We start from the raw sequence: 18,723 nt of genomic DNA, 5'->3' as shown, positions 1-18,723 counted from the left end.
GGGTCCAGGACTGGATTAAAACCTGCTGGATAGCGGGTCCAGGACTGGATTAAAACCTGCTGGATAGCGGGTCCAGGACTGGATTATAACCTGCTGGATAGCGGGTCCAGGACTGAATTAAAACCTGCTGGATAGCGGGTCCAGGACTGGATTAAAACCTGCTGGATACCGGGTCCAGGACTGGATTAAAACCTGCTGGATACCGGGTCCAGGACTGGATTAAAACCTGCTGGATAGCGGGTCCAGGACTGGATTAAAACCTGCTGGATACCGGGTCCAGGACTTGATTAAAACCTGCTGGATAGCGGGTCCAGGACTGGATTAAAACCTGCTGGATACCGGGTCCAGGACTGGATTAAAACCTGCTGGATAGCGGGTCCAGGACTGGATTAAAACCTGCTGGATAGCGGGTCCAGGACTGGATTATAACCTGCTGGATAGCGGGTCCAGGACTGGATTAAAACCTGCTGGATACCGGGTCCAGGACTGGATTAAAACCTGCTGGATACCGGGTCCAGGACTGGATTATAACCTGCTGGATACCGGGTCCAGGACTGGATTAAAACCTGCTGGATACCGGGTCCAGGACTGGATTAAAACCTGCTGGATAGCGGGTCCAGGACTGGATTATAACCTGCTGGATAGCGGGTCCAGGACTGGATTAAAACCTGCTGGATACAGGGTCCAGGACTGAATTAAAACCAGCTGGATACCGGGTCCAGGACTGGATTAAAACCTGCTGGATAGCGGGTCCAGGACTGGATTAAAACCTGCTGGATAGCGAGTCCAGGACTGGATTAAAACCTGCTGGATAGCGAGTCCAGGACTGGATTAAAACCTGCTGGATACCGGGTCCAGGACTGGATTAAAACCTGCTGGATACCGGGTCCAGGACTGGATTAAAACCTGCTGGATAGCGAGTCCAGGACTGGATTAAAACCTGCTGGATAGCTGGTCCAGGACTGGATTAAAACCTGCTGGATAGTGGGTCCAGGACTGGATTAAAACCAGCTGGATAGTGGGTCCAGGACTGGATTAAAACCTGCTGGATAGTGGGTCCAGGACTGGATTAAAACCTGCTGGATAGTGGGTCCAGGACTGGATTAAAACCAGCTGGATAGTGGGTCCAGGACTGGATTAAAACCTGCTGGATAGCGGGTCCAGGACTGGATTAAAACCAGCTGGATAGCGGGTCCAGGACAGGATAAAAACCAGCTGGATAGTGGGTCCAGGACTGGATTAAAACCTGCTGGATAGCGAGTCCAGGACTGGATTAAAACCTGCTGGATAGTGGGTCCAGGACTGGATTAAAACCAGCTGGATAGCGAGTCCAGGACTGGATTAAAACCTGCTGGATAGTGGGTCCAGGACTGGATTAAAACCAGCTGGATAGTGGGTCCAGGACTGGATTAAAACCAGCTGGATAGTGGGTCCAGGACTGGATTAAAACCTGCTGGATAGTGGGTCCAGGACAGGATTAAAACCAGCTGGATAGTGGGTCCAGGACTGGATTAAAACCTGCTGGATAGTGGGTCCAGGACTGGATTAAAACCAGCTGGATAGCGGGTCCAGGACTGGATTAAAACCAGCTGGATAGTGGGTCCAGGACTGGATTAAAACCTGCTGGATAGCGAGTCCAGGACTGGATTAAAACCAGCTGGATAGCGAGTCCAGGACTGGGGTTTGACATCTGTATGATAAGTGCTGATCAGGTGGTGATCCTCTGCTCGTCTCACCACACATCTGGGATTATTTAACAGTCATTATGGTTGGCATCACTGTGTCCATGATTAATGTTGTAGGAAAAGCTAAACCCCCCCCCCCGCCCCCCTCATCGCCCATCACGTTTGGCTCCACCTCATGTGCAGTGATGAATGAAGCACGCTTCAGAATTTTTTCTGAAAGATATTTTTCTAATGGCATGCTTACTCTGACGGGATGAGAATAATTTAAATCCAACTTTAGAAAAGCTGATTGTTTGAATTTCTAATTCTTTAATCACACTCTGATCATAACCAGGATGAGCTAAGCGTGAGCTGTCCCCCCCCCCCCCCCCCCCCCCCCCCCAACGCTCAGCGCTAACTGGGGTTTGCAGTAGATCTGTCCTGCATGTCGGTCAACGTCTGCAGTGTTTCTGTCTCTGGTGTCCCGTCTTCTTTTCTCTGTTCTCCGTCTTCATATCAGTGTCATTTATCTGATGTTTGTTCTGTGGAGTCCATGTTTTCTGTTCAGTCGGCATCCAGCAGACAAACCAAATAACATGCTAACGAAGGAAGGAAGAGTACTTAGAGCTTTTAGTGTTTTTGCAGTAGATGTAAACACAACAAAGTCATATGAAAAAGAAAATACAGCAGTTCGGAGGTTTTACAGTTTGCATGAGGACAAAAATCAACACATTCCATGTTGTTTCTTTCCTTGTTGTAGTTTTTGCTGCTGAAGGTGGTTTGAGCTGCTGGGTCAGTGTGTATCGAGCTTTTCTCACACTTTCAGCTTTTTTTGTTTAAAAATTCTAATGTAAGTGATAAATGTCATGTTGTCGGTCATCTGGATGACAAACCGGATGATTATTCAGTTGATTTCATGATGCATAAAAGTCAGAACTAATAGGTGTACTTTCTTTTTCACATGACTGCATTTATTTATTACATTTATACATGTAAAAAATACTAACATCACTCACAGGTTTACTTTAGTTTTAACTGGAAACAAGATAAAGTTGCTTTACTACTACTATTTCACCTTTTCAGATAAAGAAGTTCATATAAAACTGTTACAGAAATATTCTGGTTAAACATTTTCAGATTCACCCTTTGTTTGGTCTGTTATTATTATTATTATTATTATATTATCATCATTATTTATTTATTTTTATTTATTTATTAATGTTTCTTATTTTTAATTCATTTGTATTTTTCGTTCTTTATTAATTCACAAATTTTATTTGTTATTCATGTATTTAAATCTGTTTTGTCTGATTTGTTTTTAACTGTTTTGTACAGAAATTTACTGTTAGGAGTCAACATGATTTTGAGGTGCTTTTCATAAACTATTTCTATCTTACATGACGGTAAGAGGATCATTTGTGATCAAGTTATTTCAGAGAAAATGGAAAGAGAAAAATTAAACGCAGACTGGATGCAGAGGTATTTTCCCTCCTCCATCACACACACGAACCTGATCTTTAACATTTAATCCCACATGTTCAGCTGTGTTTACCACTGCAACTCTAACAGAATAACACAGCTCACACACACACGCACCAGGCCTGTCGAAGCCTCGTGCACAGATTAATCAGCATGTCTGTTGTTGCTCTGCTCAGATGAGAAAGTGATGGCAGACGATGAGTTTACGTGCGACCTCTTCCGCTTCCTGCAGCTTCTTTGTGAAGGACATAATAACGGTGAGTCTGTGATGAACAGCAGCGCCTCTTCTCAGAGTAGCAGTTGCAGGATGAATCCATGTAACCTACCTATCTCATCTACCTGGATGAGATTTAAAAGCACTTTTTGTTTTTGTTGTGTGTGCTCAGACTTTCAGAACTACCTGCGAACTCAGACAGGCAGCACCACGACCATCAACGTCATCATCTGCACTGTGGACTACCTGCTTCGACTGCAGGTCATTACGCACCCCTGATGCCTGAGACTTACAGTCCAATAAGCCTCTGGAGGCCTCTTCCTTTACGTTCCGCCTCCAGTGACCTAGAGTTTCTTGTGATCTCAAAAGCAGATATAAATATACGCCATATAAAGCACATTTTGAGCTCAAAGGGGGCTGGATCGGTAAAATATGTAAAAAAAAAAAAAAACAAACAAAACTGCATGATATAAACAGGATAATAACATTTTTCACTTTTTTTTTTATGAAAACAAGTAAATTATCCAGATGTTTGCATTTAATTGATATCATTACTGTCCAATATTATTGACATACCAATAATGTCAGCTAAGATTGACATTAAAATGCAATATCTGAATTTATTGATATCAGTTTTTACTTTTTAATGACATAACTTTTACACAAGATGCAAATATTATATATCAAACTCTTCAGCTGAGTCTCCTCTAACTCAAAAGGACAAAATATAAAAGATTTCATGTAAAGGAATCCCAAATACTTATACGTTTATTTGGTGCAACCTGCTCCAAAAATATTGGTATCAGTGAAGATTGGTATCAGAAATTAAGAGTTGGACATAATTGGTATCTCTGACATCAGTGTAAAATAAAAAAAAAAAGAAAAAGCCTAACATCCCTACTTCTCACAAAACGTTATGAACAGCTGGAAAAGTATATCAATAACTACAGCTTATTGTTTATATATATATATATGTACATATATATATATATATATATATATGTATGTATATATATATATATATATATGTATGTATATATATATATATATATATATATATATATATGTATGTGTGTGTGTATATACTGTATTTTCTTTTGCATTTTATTTATTGTCTAAGTTTTTTTTTAATTTATTTTCTTATTTAATATTATATTAGAAAGTCACATTTACTAAGCAATAAATTAATTTTATTTTTAAAATATTTGCAATTATATTCTTTTGTCATTTTCTTATATACCACATTGATCCAACAGGCCAGGTCATCTGGCGACCCAGTTTTGGTACATGGGCCTCATGTTTAACCCCTTGTTCTAGAGCAGCACTTCTCCATTCTTTAATATTATCTGTAATCGTGCTCCAGTTGTGTTCCAGCACAGTGCAAACACTACATTTTGAAGGTGAACTCCATCCAAACATGCCTTCCTCCCCGTGTGCAGGAGTCCATCAGCGACTTCTACTGGTATTACTCAGGAAAAGACATCATCGACGAGCCCGGCAAGAGGAATTTCTCCAAAGCAATGACGGTGGCCAAGCAGGTCTTCAACAGCTTGACTGAGTACATCCAGGTACGAAACCTGACACATCCTGCAGAACTGGTGGCTTTCTCAGCAGTTTGCAGTAAACTCTTTACACATAACCTTTAAAATGTTTTTAAAAAAAAAGGTTTAAAATCTCAACGTTTGCACTGAGAAACTGTGAAAGTGGTGAAATGAGAGGAAGGTGTTTCTTCCAGGGTCCCTGCACTGGAAACCAGCAGTCTCTGGCCCACAGCAGGTTATGGGACGCTGTGGTGGGTTTCCTGCACGTCTTCGCTCATATGATGATGAAACTTGCTCAGGTATGAAGAATCTCTGATCATTTCCAGCCTTTGTAAAGCCGTGGGGTTTAGCAAGCTGCATGTTTTATATGAGACATTCGTCTCATTGTTCCTGCAACATGAATTATGGATTTATCTGATTAGTTTCTGCTCAACAATATGTTACTGGGTTTTTCTGCATCGTTGATTTTTCAGAGTCATTTTATTAAGAATTCATGATGAAAACATCTGGAATGACCTTCTATGTTGGTTTGATCCAAACTGAACTGAACATTTAAAGTTTCAGGATTTCAGATTCCTGAACTGCATGACATGTTTATGTTATCTTTATGTTAAATGATTCATTATTTAGTAGATTAACAGAATAGATTACGTTGTGCTTTATCAGCAGATGCATTAAATTCTAATTGATGTAATTTATTTAAAGATGGAAATGCATATTTTTAGTTTTCAGGATGATTTTAGTTCATTTTCTGGTTTTTTAGGAACTTTTGCAAAAAAGCAGATTATTATTGGTGTATTGCTGAAATACATGTAGAAATCAGTCAGTTTGCTTCAGATTAACATGAATTTTAAATAATTCAAATAATTTTGCAGAGGTTTTTATTTTTCTCTCATGTCACAACTTTCTTCTAATTTACATTTATTCCACAAGAATTTTTTTTTTCATAAAGACCAGTGTTCAGCCTAAGTTTAATTAGATTAAAAATTTTTCCTTTAAAACTTCTGATTGATGAAAACATTTTTAACTGCTGTGAAAAATTCATTTTTCCCATATTTTGACACTTTCAGACAGGTTTAGTTTACATTTTGAACAAACAGAAATGTTTTCCGTCATAAAGGTTTTACTGAATTTAACCTCTCAGTGTTAAATGACCACCAACATGTCCCTGGCTCTGATGTTTGTGGAGAATTCATTTAGTTTCTAAGTAAAACTGATAAAAAAAAAAAAACAAGCAAACAAACACATAAATAGTAAACATATAGTATAATAGATAATAGATATAAAATAATAAATATATAATAATATTATTAATAATAATAATAATAATAATATAAATATATAGTAAAACAGATTTAAAAACACATATTTCAGCATTTCTTTAAGCTCAGTCCTTATGCTTACTTAAGTTTTTACCAGAGTTCATTTGTCTGTTTGTGTTTAAAATAACTCAAAGTTATGGACAGATCCTTGTGAAATTTTCAGGAGTTGTTGGAAATGTGAAAAGGAAGAAGTGATTTTATTTTGGTGGAGATCCAGATGACAGTTTTAGAACTGTGGCCCTTGGTGGAGGTTTGCACTCTGAGTGCTTTTCTAATTCTGCAAATAAATTCAGGTTTATTTCAGCTTCAGGCTTTGTTGTCGATGAACGCTGAAGACACGGCAGGTTTGTTTGTTACGTAAAGCACTACAAGCTTCACAGATTCTGCAAAGAAAGCTTTAAAATGTAGTCGGAAAGAGCAACAATTAGCAAAAATCCCAATGAAATAATAAAGTGAAATAAAATAATTAAAAGCAAGATGACTTAAAAGTTAGCGTACAGATTTCATGGACATGTGCACGAGAAAAGAAACGTTTCTAACCAAGTTTTTTTTTTTACATTTTGATGAAAGATGATTACTTTCTTGCACTTTTACATTTATTATTAGTTATTAGTTATTTTGCAAATAGCGTGCACTTTATTCCAACCTTCTTTAAAAAGTGATTTAATCCTAAAAAATTAATAAATACGATTTTACTGAGGTTGAAACACTTCTCTGCCAATTGTGCAATATCTGATTTTATTTTATTGAATTAAGAAAAAAAATTTAGTTAGTTTAAAAATAAAAAGTTACAGTTTGTTGGATTTAGTAACAAAGAAAATCAAAATTTTTATGTTATTAATCGTGCAAATGTACGTTAAGTTTTCTGGCTTAGGTGATAGAAACGTGAGGTAAAAATGTTGATGGATGACATTTTTATTTCCGTGTGTAACCCCGTTAGATGCACCCTGATCCTGGACAACGAAATGGCGTAAGATTCTGTTTTTCCTGCCAACACCGCCTCATTCTCAGGCCCGTTCCGCTCCCATATGGAGCTCATGCTTCACCACATTTATTAGAGAAAGATCCGGAACAACATCTTCATCTGCCACGTTTCTTCCTCTCCATGTTTTTCAGTTGCATTTCCAACACCAACATGATCATGTTAGTTTCTCTTTCACACGTCAGATTTCAGTTTGCTGCTTCTGAGACGTGTTTATCTACAACTTTAGAGAAAAAAATCTGATTATTTAGGAGAACTGAATCTTTTTGTCCCACAGTAATTCCACTTGTGGTTTGGTTTTCCCAGAATTGACTTTGTTGTATTTATTTCAGTTAAATTTCCTGCTTTGCTGCTTTTGTTTGTTTCTGGTTTTACTTATAAAAAAAAACAAACAAACTGAGATTTCTCCGGTTCTTGTTGCTGACAATGTTGCCTATAGTTTAGCCTTCCCAAAGTAGTGGTCCCGACCCCCACAGGGATCCCCAGATCATTTCAGGCAGTTGCCAGATCATTGTAAATGAAGGAATGCTTTAATCCAAACATGAATCTTTTCATTTTTTAGTGCTTTGACTAATTAAAAATCCGAATGTGGCATTGTCTTTGCAAAACAAGCTGACTTTGGGCATGTGAAGACCTGGGTGGTCGTGGCTCAGGACGTTTGGGAAGCAGTGCTTTAGACTCTACATGTGGCAACCTGTTGCTGAGCCTCCAGGAGAGCCATCCATCCTGTGGTCTCGCTTTAAGGACAAGTCTACGGAAATGAAGAGCTGTCATCCTAATAAAAAAAAGTTTGGGCCTCATAATGTTATAACGTAATAAATTTATTGTAAAGTCAGGAAACATATCACGTAACTGAAAACATGAACTTGGTCATTTTCGGCTTTAGATGAGGAAATTGTGTGCGGGGGGGTTAGGAGATCACAAATGGCTCATTTACAGGACCTGATAGAGTTTTTCTTCATACTTGGGTTGAGACAATGTGAAATTTTGCTGCTTTGGATGACATTGTAATACGTATGCGTAGTTTGAGGACAGTTTTAAAAGGCATGGGACTGTACAGAAGGATAATGAGTCCGGGTCCGATCCCCATGACGTGGCATCATTTCTGATTGAAACTTGAGCGGCACGAGAATTGCTATGAATACAAACTATCATCTTAGCTGCATTTAAGTACCATCCATCCATCCATCCTTCTTCTACGGCTTATCTGGGGTCGGGTCGCAGGGGCAGCAGCCTAACCAGCCCAGATTTCCCTCTCCCAAACCACATTTGCCAACTCTGCGGGGGGGTCCCAAGGCGTTCCCAGGCCAGCCGAGAGATATAATCCCTCCAGCATTCAAGTGGTTATACGTTTTAAGAATAAAACTAATCATGTTATAACGTGATAAGGCCCAAACTTGTTTTTATGAGGATGAAAGCTCTACGCTTCTGTACCATTGTTTCCCTTCTTTTACACCTGTCTGCGTTGCTTCCCATCACATTCAGTACAGCATTTATGATGTTAAAATAAAGATTTTCTTTATCTAAAAATGCAAACCAAGGATCACTTTTGGAGTAGAACTCACTCTGAGGTAGCGTATTTTTTACTTAAAAGTCATTAAAACGATTAAATGAACTAACATATACATTAAAAAGTGTATTGTTTTGGCTGCGTGTGCATGTTTTAGGACTCCAGTCAAATCGGACTTCTGAAGGAGCTGCTGGACCTGCAGAAAGATATGGTTGTGATGCTGCTGTCCCTCCTTGAAGGTAATGTCCACTTTCTGCTGCTGGTGCATTTAAGCTTTAATTTTTTACAGGCTAAATGTGATTTATTCATAATGTTGGCTTGAAAAGTGCCAGAAAGACATCGTAGGACCTAAATAGGACCTAAAGTTCATCATCATCCTGGTAGGATGTCATCATTGCTAATGATGTTAATATGTGTAGCTGTGGGATTGATTTAAATACGTTAGCAATAAAGTTTATTAATTTGAACATTAAATGATGTATATTTGTAGTATATTTATTTGAGTCTGGGTTGAAAAGAATTTGCAAATCATTGTATTCTGTTTTTATTTACGTTTTTACTGGAACTGGGGAGGAAAAACACTCAGCTCTGCTTGCTAAAACAATGTTTATTCTGTATGATGCTTGTTTACTGTTGGGTATTATTATTATTATTATTATTATTATTATTATTATTATTATTATTATTATTATTATTATTATTATTATTATTATTATTATTGTTGTTGTTGTTGTTGTTGTTGTTTGTGATCTGCTAAATATCCTGATGGAACAGTAAAAGTTTCACAGTGAAGTTATCAGGAACAGAAGATTTGGAACCTTTTCGAACGGAAAGCTTTGATTTTGTGTAAAAAGTTCACGTTTTTATGAAAATAAATAATAAATAAAATATGAAACATTTGACTTTTGTGCTGCTTGTAGGAAACGTGGTGAATGGAACCATCGCCAGACAAATGGTTGATATGTTGGTGGAGTCCTCCAGCAACGTGGAGATGATCCTCAAGTTCTTCGACATGTTCCTGAAGCTCAAAGACATCGTGGCGTCTGACGCGTTCCGCGACTACGTGACCGACCCGCGTGGACTCATCTCCAAGAAGGACTTCTCCAAAGCCATGGACAGCCAGAAGCAGTACTCCCCGTCAGAGATCCAGTTCCTGCTCTCCTGCTCCGAGGCTGACGAGAATGAAATGATCAACTTTGAGGAGTTTGCAGATCGTTTCCAGGAGCCGGCCAAAGACATTGGCTTTAACATCGCTGTTCTGCTGACCAATCTGTCGGAGCACGTTCCCCACGACACCCGCCTGCAGAACTTCCTGGAGCAAGCCGAGAGCGTGCTCAACTACTTCCGCCCGTTCCTCGGCCGCATCGAGATCATGGGAGCCAGCAAGAGGATCGAGCGCATCTACTTCGAGATCAGCGAGGCCAACCGCAACCAGTGGGAGATGCCGCAGGTCCGGGAGTCCAAGCGCCAGTTCATCTTCGACGTGGTCAATGAGGGCGGTGAGAGCGAGAAGATGGAGATGTTTGTCAACTTCTGCGAGGACACCATCTTTGAGATGAACATCGCGGCGTCCATCTCTGAGCCCGAGGGAGAGGGTGAGGAGGAGGAGGATGAGGAGGAGGAAGAGGAGGGCGGAGGAGATGAGGCAGAGTCTGGGGAAGGAGATGAAGGCAACGGAGAGGGCGTGGTTCCGGAGTCTGCCTCGGCCTTCGCAGAATTCCTGAAGAGCGTGGTCAACTTTTTCAACATGTTCACCTTCCGTAACCTCCGGCGCCGCTACCGCAAGCTGAGGAAGATGACGGTGAAGGAGATGGTGGTCGGCCTGGTAACGTTTGTCTACACCATTCTCATGGGCATCCTCATATTTGTCTACAACATCTGTAAGGGCTTCTTCACGCTCATATGGAAAGCTCTCTTCGGTGGAGGACTGGTGGAAGGGGCCAAGAAGATGACGGTGACGGAGATCCTGGCCAGCATGCCGGACCCGACTCAGGATGAAGTTCACGGAGACCTGCCGCCTGAACCAGGAGCCAGAGAGGTCCACGATGCCGATGGGGGGGCAGACCACCTGGACACGGTTGGAGGGGAAGAGGAGGAAGAAGACGGTGAGGAAGGGGAAGGTGGACGCTTGCCTGGTTTCAACACTCCCGGTGGACTTGGAGACTTTGGAGAGACAACGCCTGAGGAGCCTCCAACTCCAGAAGGAACGCCGCTGCTGAAGAGGAAACTGGTGAGTTTTTCTGCTTTTCGTCTGCGGAGGAAACTTTTTCTTCTGATAATCAGCTGGAAACTTTGTGGGAACAGCTGGCTGCTGCAGCAGGAGGACCAGGGGAGGAAGAGGAAACAACCGAGCCGGTAGAGGATGTCCCTCAGGAGACCGAGAAAGCAGAGTAAGTCTGGGCTTCTCTTTTACGCATCAGCTGACGTCGTTTCTACGGTTACCAGGAGCTTTGCAGCTTACTGCACGTCGGAATCAAAAAGAAAAAGGAAAGTTTGTGTTTTCCAGCACTGAGAACGGAGAGAAGGCAGAGAAAGCAGAGCCTGAGCCCGAGGTGAAGGAGGAGGAGCCTCCTCCGCAGCAGCAGCAGGAGGAGGAGGAGGAGGAGAAAACGGTGAAGACCAAGGCAAAGAAGGACAAGAAACCTGCTGAGCAGGGCTTTGAGCTGTGGAATGAGCTGGAGGTCCAGAGGATTAAATTCATGGTGAGGTGGTTCTTCTCTAGCAGCTGTCCACACAGCGCTTCTTATTGGCTGTTTCTGAAGACGGCAAGTCAACCGGCTGAGACTACATCTGCTGTTTTCTCCCTTTCCTAACAGAACTACCTCTCTCGCAACTTCTACAACTTCCGCTTCCTGGCTCTGTTCATCGCCTTCGCTCTCAATTTCATCCTGCTCTTCTACAAGGTCCGTAAAGCTCTACGCCTGCAGGGATTCATTCTTACTAACCAGATAAACGGTTATTTTATCCCGCTCTGGAGGCTCACGCTGTCTCTGACCTGCCCAGGTGTCTGACAGTCCTCCAGGTGAGGAGGAGTTCGAGGGATCGGGTCTGTTTGAGGGATCTGGTCTGTTTGAAGGCTCTGGTGCTGAGGAAGATGGGTCTGGATTAGAGGAAGGAGGAGAGGATGATGATGAAGAGGGGCCCTTGTACTACTTCTTGGAGGAGAGCACAGGCTACATGGAGCCAGCGTTGGCCTTCCTCGCCATCGTCCACACCATTATCTCCTTCCTCTGCATCATCGGCTACAACTGCCTCAAGGTGGGTGGCTTCTTTTCTTACCGTTTCAAACATCCAGCTAGTCTTCTTCATAAAACATCTTCTGCTCTCAGGTCCCTCTGGTCATCTTCAAAAGAGAGAAGGAGCTGGCCAGAAAGCTGGAGTTTGATGGGCTCTACGTCACCGAGCAGCCGGAGGACGATGACATCAAGGGCCAGTGGGACCGGCTGGTGCTCAACACCCCGTAAGAGTCCCCCTACATTACCAGACAGATGAACACAATGAACCTGGCAACAGTATAAACAGATAAAATATTTTTTAAAAAACTTGAAGTGAAATACATGAGAAACTTAATGATACATTTCAGGGAGTTATCCACTCATACAGCAGACATGTGGACAGACATTACACTCCCGAAGCATCTTATTCCTGTATGAAACTGCACACTCACAGTTAAGTCTCCATTTTATTACCAAATATTTACTTTATACCATGGTCTGGATGAATACTCGATTCTGATTGGCTGCAGGCTGTCGTTTAAAAAGTAATATTGGACACCAGTTAAAAGAAGTTCCGTCAAACAGCCCAATAGCTCTAAATCAGTGTGCTGGCTCAAACAGCAGTTGGTAACCGTGGCAACAGAAATGTTAGCGACAAACGGGCAGAAAGAATATCTGGACTGACAACGTCAGACATCACATCAACATGATAAACATCATCCCAGATTTCCTTCACATTGTGAAGAAATATGCATTTCAGACTGAAAACAATCATATTTTCACTGGAATCCGTTAAGAGGAGGGGGGGCGGCACTTCCGTTCAACACTTTTTATCTTTCAGACTCGATCACCTGATGGCGCACCATGCGCACACACACACACTCACGTTCATACACACTGAGCACCCCACAATTCCCCCTGGCTGTATGGTGTTGAGGAGCGTCATCGGGTATTTGTTGCAATAGTATCTGCTGCCGAACGCGCTGTAGGTGCTCTCAAAGCCGGTTACCTTGGAAACGCCACAACAAAAGACACTAAATAGTTCGCTCTGCCCTTTTCTTGTGAAAAACATTATCTTAACAGCAAAAACATTAGTAAATGATTTTATATTATTTCCTTTGTGAGTGACCATGGTATAAGCGGGATAATGCCCGAAGAGGTGTCCATTCATTTCTGATAATGGACACCTCGTCGGGCATTATCCCTTACTTCATTCATCCTTCAAACAGCCAGAACTGGATCTTTTGACCTGTTCATGGCGAGAGCCTCGTATGTGGCGCAGGATGGGATGTATGCCGCGCAGAAAGGAGGCCGTAACTCAACTGAAAGCCTGAAAACTTCCACCCAGAGTCACGTCTTACTTTTGCTGTTTTCTGCTGCGAAGTTTGATTCCAGCTGCTAACGTGTCACATGTGTCTCCTGTGAGGTCCTGCTGGTTTCCATGGAGATAAGGAAGGATTTTTAGTCCAGTATTATATCTTCCGATCAGGGGTTTCACATCTTTCCAGACTCTCACAGTGTTTCCAAGGTGAATGTGGGGTCTATCTGCATTCTCTTGAGTCCATCATCAGCAGCAGCAGCAGCAGCCAATGGTCTCCTGAGATATTTACCTGAGTAGCACCTCTGTAGAAACACCTGGAAAACTGTCCAGGTTTACTTTTTACCTCCTACTGTACCTCATCAGACGTTACTTTATGCATTCCTGAGTCGTGCTGCTGCCTTCTGATCTGAAAGTAATGTGGTTTTCTTTTCTTTTGACATGTTCCAGGTGAATTGACTCTGAAATGGTAGCGTATGTCTGGATTCTGACTCTTCTGGAATCTGACGTGTCTCAGTTTTCAGCAGAGACAGAGCAGTTGTGAAGCTATACTTTATTAATTTCATACGTCCCGTCATACAGAATAAAGAGGCGTTGTGACAAAGAGGTTAAACAGTTTTGCAGAGGTTGATGCTTCAGACTGACCAGGATGTTCAAACAGCAACGCTGAAGCTCACCTGAGTTAACCTGAGTGTTTTGAGGCTAATGTTGCTACAAGCTACATTTCCACAGTGCTTACATGTACACTACCAGTCACAAGGTTGGACACACTTTCCTATTAAATCCAATGGCAAAGTGTGTCCAAACATTTGACTGGTGCTGTAATTCATTTAAACATGGAGGAAAAATAAAATAAAAGGTCAACAAGAATGAAAATGTCTAGGCTGAGTTCGTAAACAACTAGACAACAGCAGAGTTTTCAGCATCAGATAAAATTAGCTTTGTATTGATTGGAAAGTTTATTTAATCAAAAAGGCAAGGAAAAAAAGAGAAAATAATAAAAAATATGATGTCATTGTTTCAAATGACTGGGAAGGAGCTCACATTTCACATTTCAAACATTTTGCCCTGTTTGTTTGTTTCAGACCTTCACACCATACACACATTTATTAGTAAAGCCAATAACATGCAATACATAGTACATCAGTCAAAATAATATTAATAATATTTATAGTAATAATGACAGCAATAAGAATAGTAATAATAACCTACAACACTTAAAAAATAATACTGGTGCTAAGCAGTAATAACAATAATTATAATAATATAATAAAATAAAATACAACTATCATAGTAATATTAATAACAATGACTATAACAACAATGAAACATGTACTGCATGCAGAAGGAGCCTGTTGTTTCTGTGATGCAACATGAAAGTTTCAGAGCTCTGATGTAGATTTTACAGCTGACTTTTGTGCGTTTTTGCATGCAGGACGTTCCCCAACAACTACTGGGACAAGTTTGTAAAGAGAAAGGTGAGTTTTTCCGGCTTGCTAGCAGATTTTTTCAGCTTTGAGCGCATCTCATCGTATGTGTGTTTGTGTTTGTGTTTGTGTGTGTGTGTGTGTGTGTGTGTGTGTGTGTGTGTGTGTGTGCGTGTGTGTGATATCCAGGTTCTGGATAAATATGGCGACATCTACGGCAGAGAGAGAATCGCAGAGCTGCTCGGTATGGACCTGGCATCTCTGGACGTCAGCGCCATGACGCATGGAAAGAAGCCGGAACCGGACACCTCGATGTTCAGCTGGTATGAACGAATCCCGCCTTAATCAGCTCGGCAGTAGCTGGTCGTTCTGCAGAATAAACCTTCCTCTGTCTCTGCAGGATAACATCTATTGACATCAAATACCAGATCTGGAAGTTCGGTGTGGTTTTTACTGACAATGTAAGTTAAGGAACAGCTTCTTGTGTGTGTAAGCTGATTTGAATTTAGGGTTATTTGCCTTGTTTGTTTGTTTCAGACCTTCCATTTCTCTTGTTTGTTAGTGTCAGACCTTCCATTTGCCCCATTTGTTTGTTTCAGACCTTCCATTTCTCTTGTTTGTTTGTTGCAGACCTTCCATTTGCTCTGTTTGTTTGTTTCAGACCTTCCCATTGCCCCATTTGATTGTTTCAGACCTTCCATTTGCCTTGTTTGTTTGTTTCAGACGTTCCATTTCTCTTGTTTGTTTGTGTCAGACCTTCCATTTGCCCCGTTTGTTGGTTTCAGGCCTTCCATTTGTCCCATTGTTGGTTTCAGACCTTCCATTTTCCCCGTTTGTTTGTTTCAGACCTTCCATTTGCCCTGTTTGTTTGTTTCAGACCGTCCATTTGCCCCTTTTGTTGGTTTCAGACCTTCCTTTTGCCTTGTTTGTTGGTTTCAGACCTTCCATTTGACTTGTTTGTTTGTTTCAGACCTTCCATTTGCTCCGTTTGTTTGTTTCAGACCTTCCATTTGCTCCGTTTGTTTGTTTCAGACCGTCCATTTGCCCCGTTTGTTTGTTTCAGACTTTCCATTTGCCCCGTTTGTTTGTTTCAGACCTTCCATTTGCCCCGTTTGTTTGTTTCATGCCTTCCATTTGCCCCATTGTTGGTTTCAGACCTTCCATTTTCCTTGTTTGTTGGTTTCAGACCTTCCATTTTCCCCGTTTGTTTGTTTCAGACCTTCCATTTGCTCCGTTTGTTTGTTTCAGACCTTCCATTTGACTTGTTTGTTTGTTTCAGACCTTCCATTTTCCCCGTTTGTTTGTTTCAGACCGTCCATTTGCCCCTTTTGTTGGTTTCAGACCTTCCTTTTGCCTTGTTTGTTGGTTTCAGACCTTCCATTTGACTTGTTTGTTTGTTTCAGACCTTCCATTTGCTCCGTTTGTTTGTTTCAGACCTTCCATTTGCTCCGTTTGTTTGTTTCAGACCGTCCATTTGCCCCGTTTGTTTGTTTCAGACTTTCCATTTGCCCCGTTTGTTTGTTTCAGACCTTCCATTTGCCCCGTTTGTTTGTTTCATGCCTTCCATTTGCCCCATTGTTGGTTTCAGACCTTCCATTTTCCTTGTTTGTTGGTTTCAGACCTTCCATTTTCCCCGTTTGTTTGTTTCAGACCTTCCATTTGCTCCGTTTGTTTGTTTCAGACCTTCCATTTGACTTGTTTGTTTGTTTCAGACCTTCCATTTGCCCTGTTTGTTTGTTTCAGACCTTCCATTTGCTCCGTTTGTTTGTTTCAGACCTTCCATTTTCTCCGTTTGTTTGTTTTAGACCTTCCATTTTCCCCGTTTGTTTGTTTCAGACCTTTCATTTGCCCCATTGTTTGTTTCAGACCTTCCATTTGCCTTGTTTATTGTTTCAGACCTTCCATTTTCCCCATTTGTTTGTGTCAGACCTTCCATTTGCCCCATTTGTTTGTTTCAGACCTTCCATTTGCCTTGTTTGTTTGTTTCAGACCTTCCATTTGACTTGTTTGTTTGTTTCAGACCTTCCATTTGACTTGTTTGTTTGTTTCAGACCTTCCATTTGCTCCGTTTGTTTGTTTTAGACCTTCCATTTTCCCCGTTTGTTTGTTTCAGACCTTTCATTTGCCCCATTGTTTGTTTCAGACCTTTCATTTTCCCAGTTTGTTTGTTTCAGACCTTCCATTTGCCTTGTTTATTTGTTTCAGACCTTCCATTTTCCCCATTTGTTTGTGTCAGACCTTCCATTTGCCCCATTTGTTTGTTTCAGACCTTCCATTTGCCTTGTTTGTTTGTTTCAGACCTTCCATTTCTCTTGTTTGTTAGTGTCAGACCTTCCATTTGCCCTGTTTGTTTCAGACTTTCCATTTCTCTTGTTTGTTTGTTGCAGACCTTCCATTTGCTCTGTTTGTTTGTTTCAGACCTTCCCATTGCCCCATTTGATTGTTTCAGACCTTCCATTTGCCTTGTTTGTTTGTTTCAGACGTTCCATTTCTCTTGTTTGTTTGTGTCAGACCTTCCATTTGCCCCGTTTGTTGGTTTCAGGCCTTCCATTTGCCCCATTGTTGGTTTCAGACCTTCCATTTGCTCCGTTTGTTTGTTTCAGACCTTCCATTTGCTCCGTTTGTTTGTTTCAGACCGTCCATTTGCCCCGTTTGTTTGTTTCAGACTTTCCATTTGCCCCGTTTGTTTGTTTCAGACCTTCCATTTGCCCCGTTTGTTTGTTTCATGCCTTCCATTTGCCCCATTGTTGGTTTCAGACCTTCCATTTTCCTTGTTTGTTGGTTTCAGACCTTCCATTTTCCCCGTTTGTTTGTTTCAGACCTTCCATTTGCTCCGTTTGTTTGTTTCAGACCTTCCATTTGACTTGTTTGTTTGTTTCAGACCTTCCATTTTCCCCGTTTGTTTGTTTCAGACCGTCCATTTGCCCCTTTTGTTGGTTTCAGACCTTCCTTTTGCCTTGTTTGTTGGTTTCAGACCTTCCATTTGACTTGTTTGTTTGTTTCAGACCTTCCATTTGCTCCGTTTGTTTGTTTCAGACCTTCCATTTGCTCCGTTTGTTTGTTTCAGACCGTCCATTTGCCCCGTTTGTTTGTTTCAGACTTTCCATTTGCCCCGTTTGTTTGTTTCAGACCTTCCATTTGCCCCGTTTGTTTGTTTCATGCCTTCCATTTGCCCCATTGTTGGTTTCAGACCTTCCATTTTCCTTGTTTGTTGGTTTCAGACCTTCCATTTTCCCCGTTTGTTTGTTTCAGACCTTCCATTTGCTCCGTTTGTTTGTTTCAGACCTTCCATTTGACTTGTTTGTTTGTTTCAGACCTTCCATTTGCCCTGTTTGTTTGTTTCAGACCTTCCATTTGCTCCGTTTGTTTGTTTCAGACCTTCCATTTTCTCCGTTTGTTTGTTTTAGACCTTCCATTTTCCCCGTTTGTTTGTTTCAGACCTTTCATTTGCCCCATTGTTTGTTTCAGACCTTCCATTTGCCTTGTTTATTGTTTCAGACCTTCCATTTTCCCCATTTGTTTGTGTCAGACCTTCCATTTGCCCCATTTGTTGGTTTCAGACCTTCCATTTGCCTTGTTTGTTTGTTTCAGACCTTCCATTTGACTTGTTTGTTTGTTTCAGACCTTCCATTTGACTTGTTTGTTTGTTTCAGACCTTCCATTTGCTCCGTTTGTTTGTTTTAGACCTTCCATTTTCCCCGTTTGTTTGTTTCAGACCTTTCATTTGCCCCATTGTTTGTTTCAGACCTTTCATTTTCCCAGTTTGTTTGTTTCAGACCTTCCATTTGCCTTGTTTATTTGTTTCAGACCTTCCATTTTCCCCATTTGTTTGTGTCAGACCTTCCATTTGCCCCATTTGTTTGTTTCAGACCTTCCATTTGCCTTGTTTGTTTGTTTCAGACCTTCCATTTCTCTTGTTTGTTAGTGTCAGACCTTCCATTTGCCCTGTTTGTTTGTTTCAGACCTTCCATTTGACTTGTTTGTTTGTTTCAGACCTTCCATTTGACTTGTTTGTTTGTTTCAGACCTTCCATTTGCTCCGTTTGTTTGTT

General features: G+C 41.2%; 1 protein-coding gene across 8 annotated transcripts in view; it reads left to right on the top strand.

Annotated features, from left to right (window-relative positions):
* ryr1b (ryanodine receptor 1b (skeletal)) overlaps nucleotides 1–18,723 on the top strand; it is a 114,662-nt gene that overhangs the window by 81,165 nt on the left and 14,774 nt on the right. For 7 of the 8 annotated variants that reach the window (XM_079246623.1, XM_079246621.1, XM_079246624.1 and 4 more), the window contains 14 exons: nucleotides 3,320–3,400; nucleotides 3,530–3,618; nucleotides 4,797–4,925; nucleotides 5,093–5,197; nucleotides 8,870–8,951; nucleotides 9,633–10,942; nucleotides 11,017–11,102; nucleotides 11,219–11,414; nucleotides 11,529–11,615; nucleotides 11,716–11,970; nucleotides 12,042–12,172; nucleotides 14,681–14,723; nucleotides 14,862–14,995; nucleotides 15,073–15,133. In XM_079246623.1, coding sequence (XP_079102749.1) covers nucleotides 3,320–3,400; nucleotides 3,530–3,618; nucleotides 4,797–4,925; nucleotides 5,093–5,197; nucleotides 8,870–8,951; nucleotides 9,633–10,942; nucleotides 11,017–11,102; nucleotides 11,219–11,414; nucleotides 11,529–11,615; nucleotides 11,716–11,970; nucleotides 12,042–12,172; nucleotides 14,681–14,723; nucleotides 14,862–14,995; nucleotides 15,073–15,133 — 2,789 coding nt within the window. Of the gene's footprint in view, nucleotides 1–3,319; nucleotides 3,619–4,796; nucleotides 4,926–5,092; nucleotides 5,198–8,869; nucleotides 8,952–9,632; nucleotides 10,943–11,016; nucleotides 11,103–11,218; nucleotides 11,415–11,528; nucleotides 11,616–11,715; nucleotides 11,971–12,041; nucleotides 12,173–14,680; nucleotides 14,724–14,861; nucleotides 14,996–15,072; nucleotides 15,134–18,723 lie in introns of all 8 variants that reach the window. The other variant, XM_079246619.1, reaches the window with a different exon arrangement.

This window comes from Telmatherina bonti, assembly GCF_933228915.1.
Source record: "Telmatherina bonti genome assembly, chromosome: 9".
In the NCBI taxonomy this organism is placed as follows: domain Eukaryota; kingdom Metazoa; phylum Chordata; class Actinopteri; order Atheriniformes; family Telmatherinidae; genus Telmatherina; species Telmatherina bonti.
The sequence above is the reverse complement of the archived record's forward strand: the minus strand, read 5'-3'. Positions and strand labels throughout refer to the sequence as shown.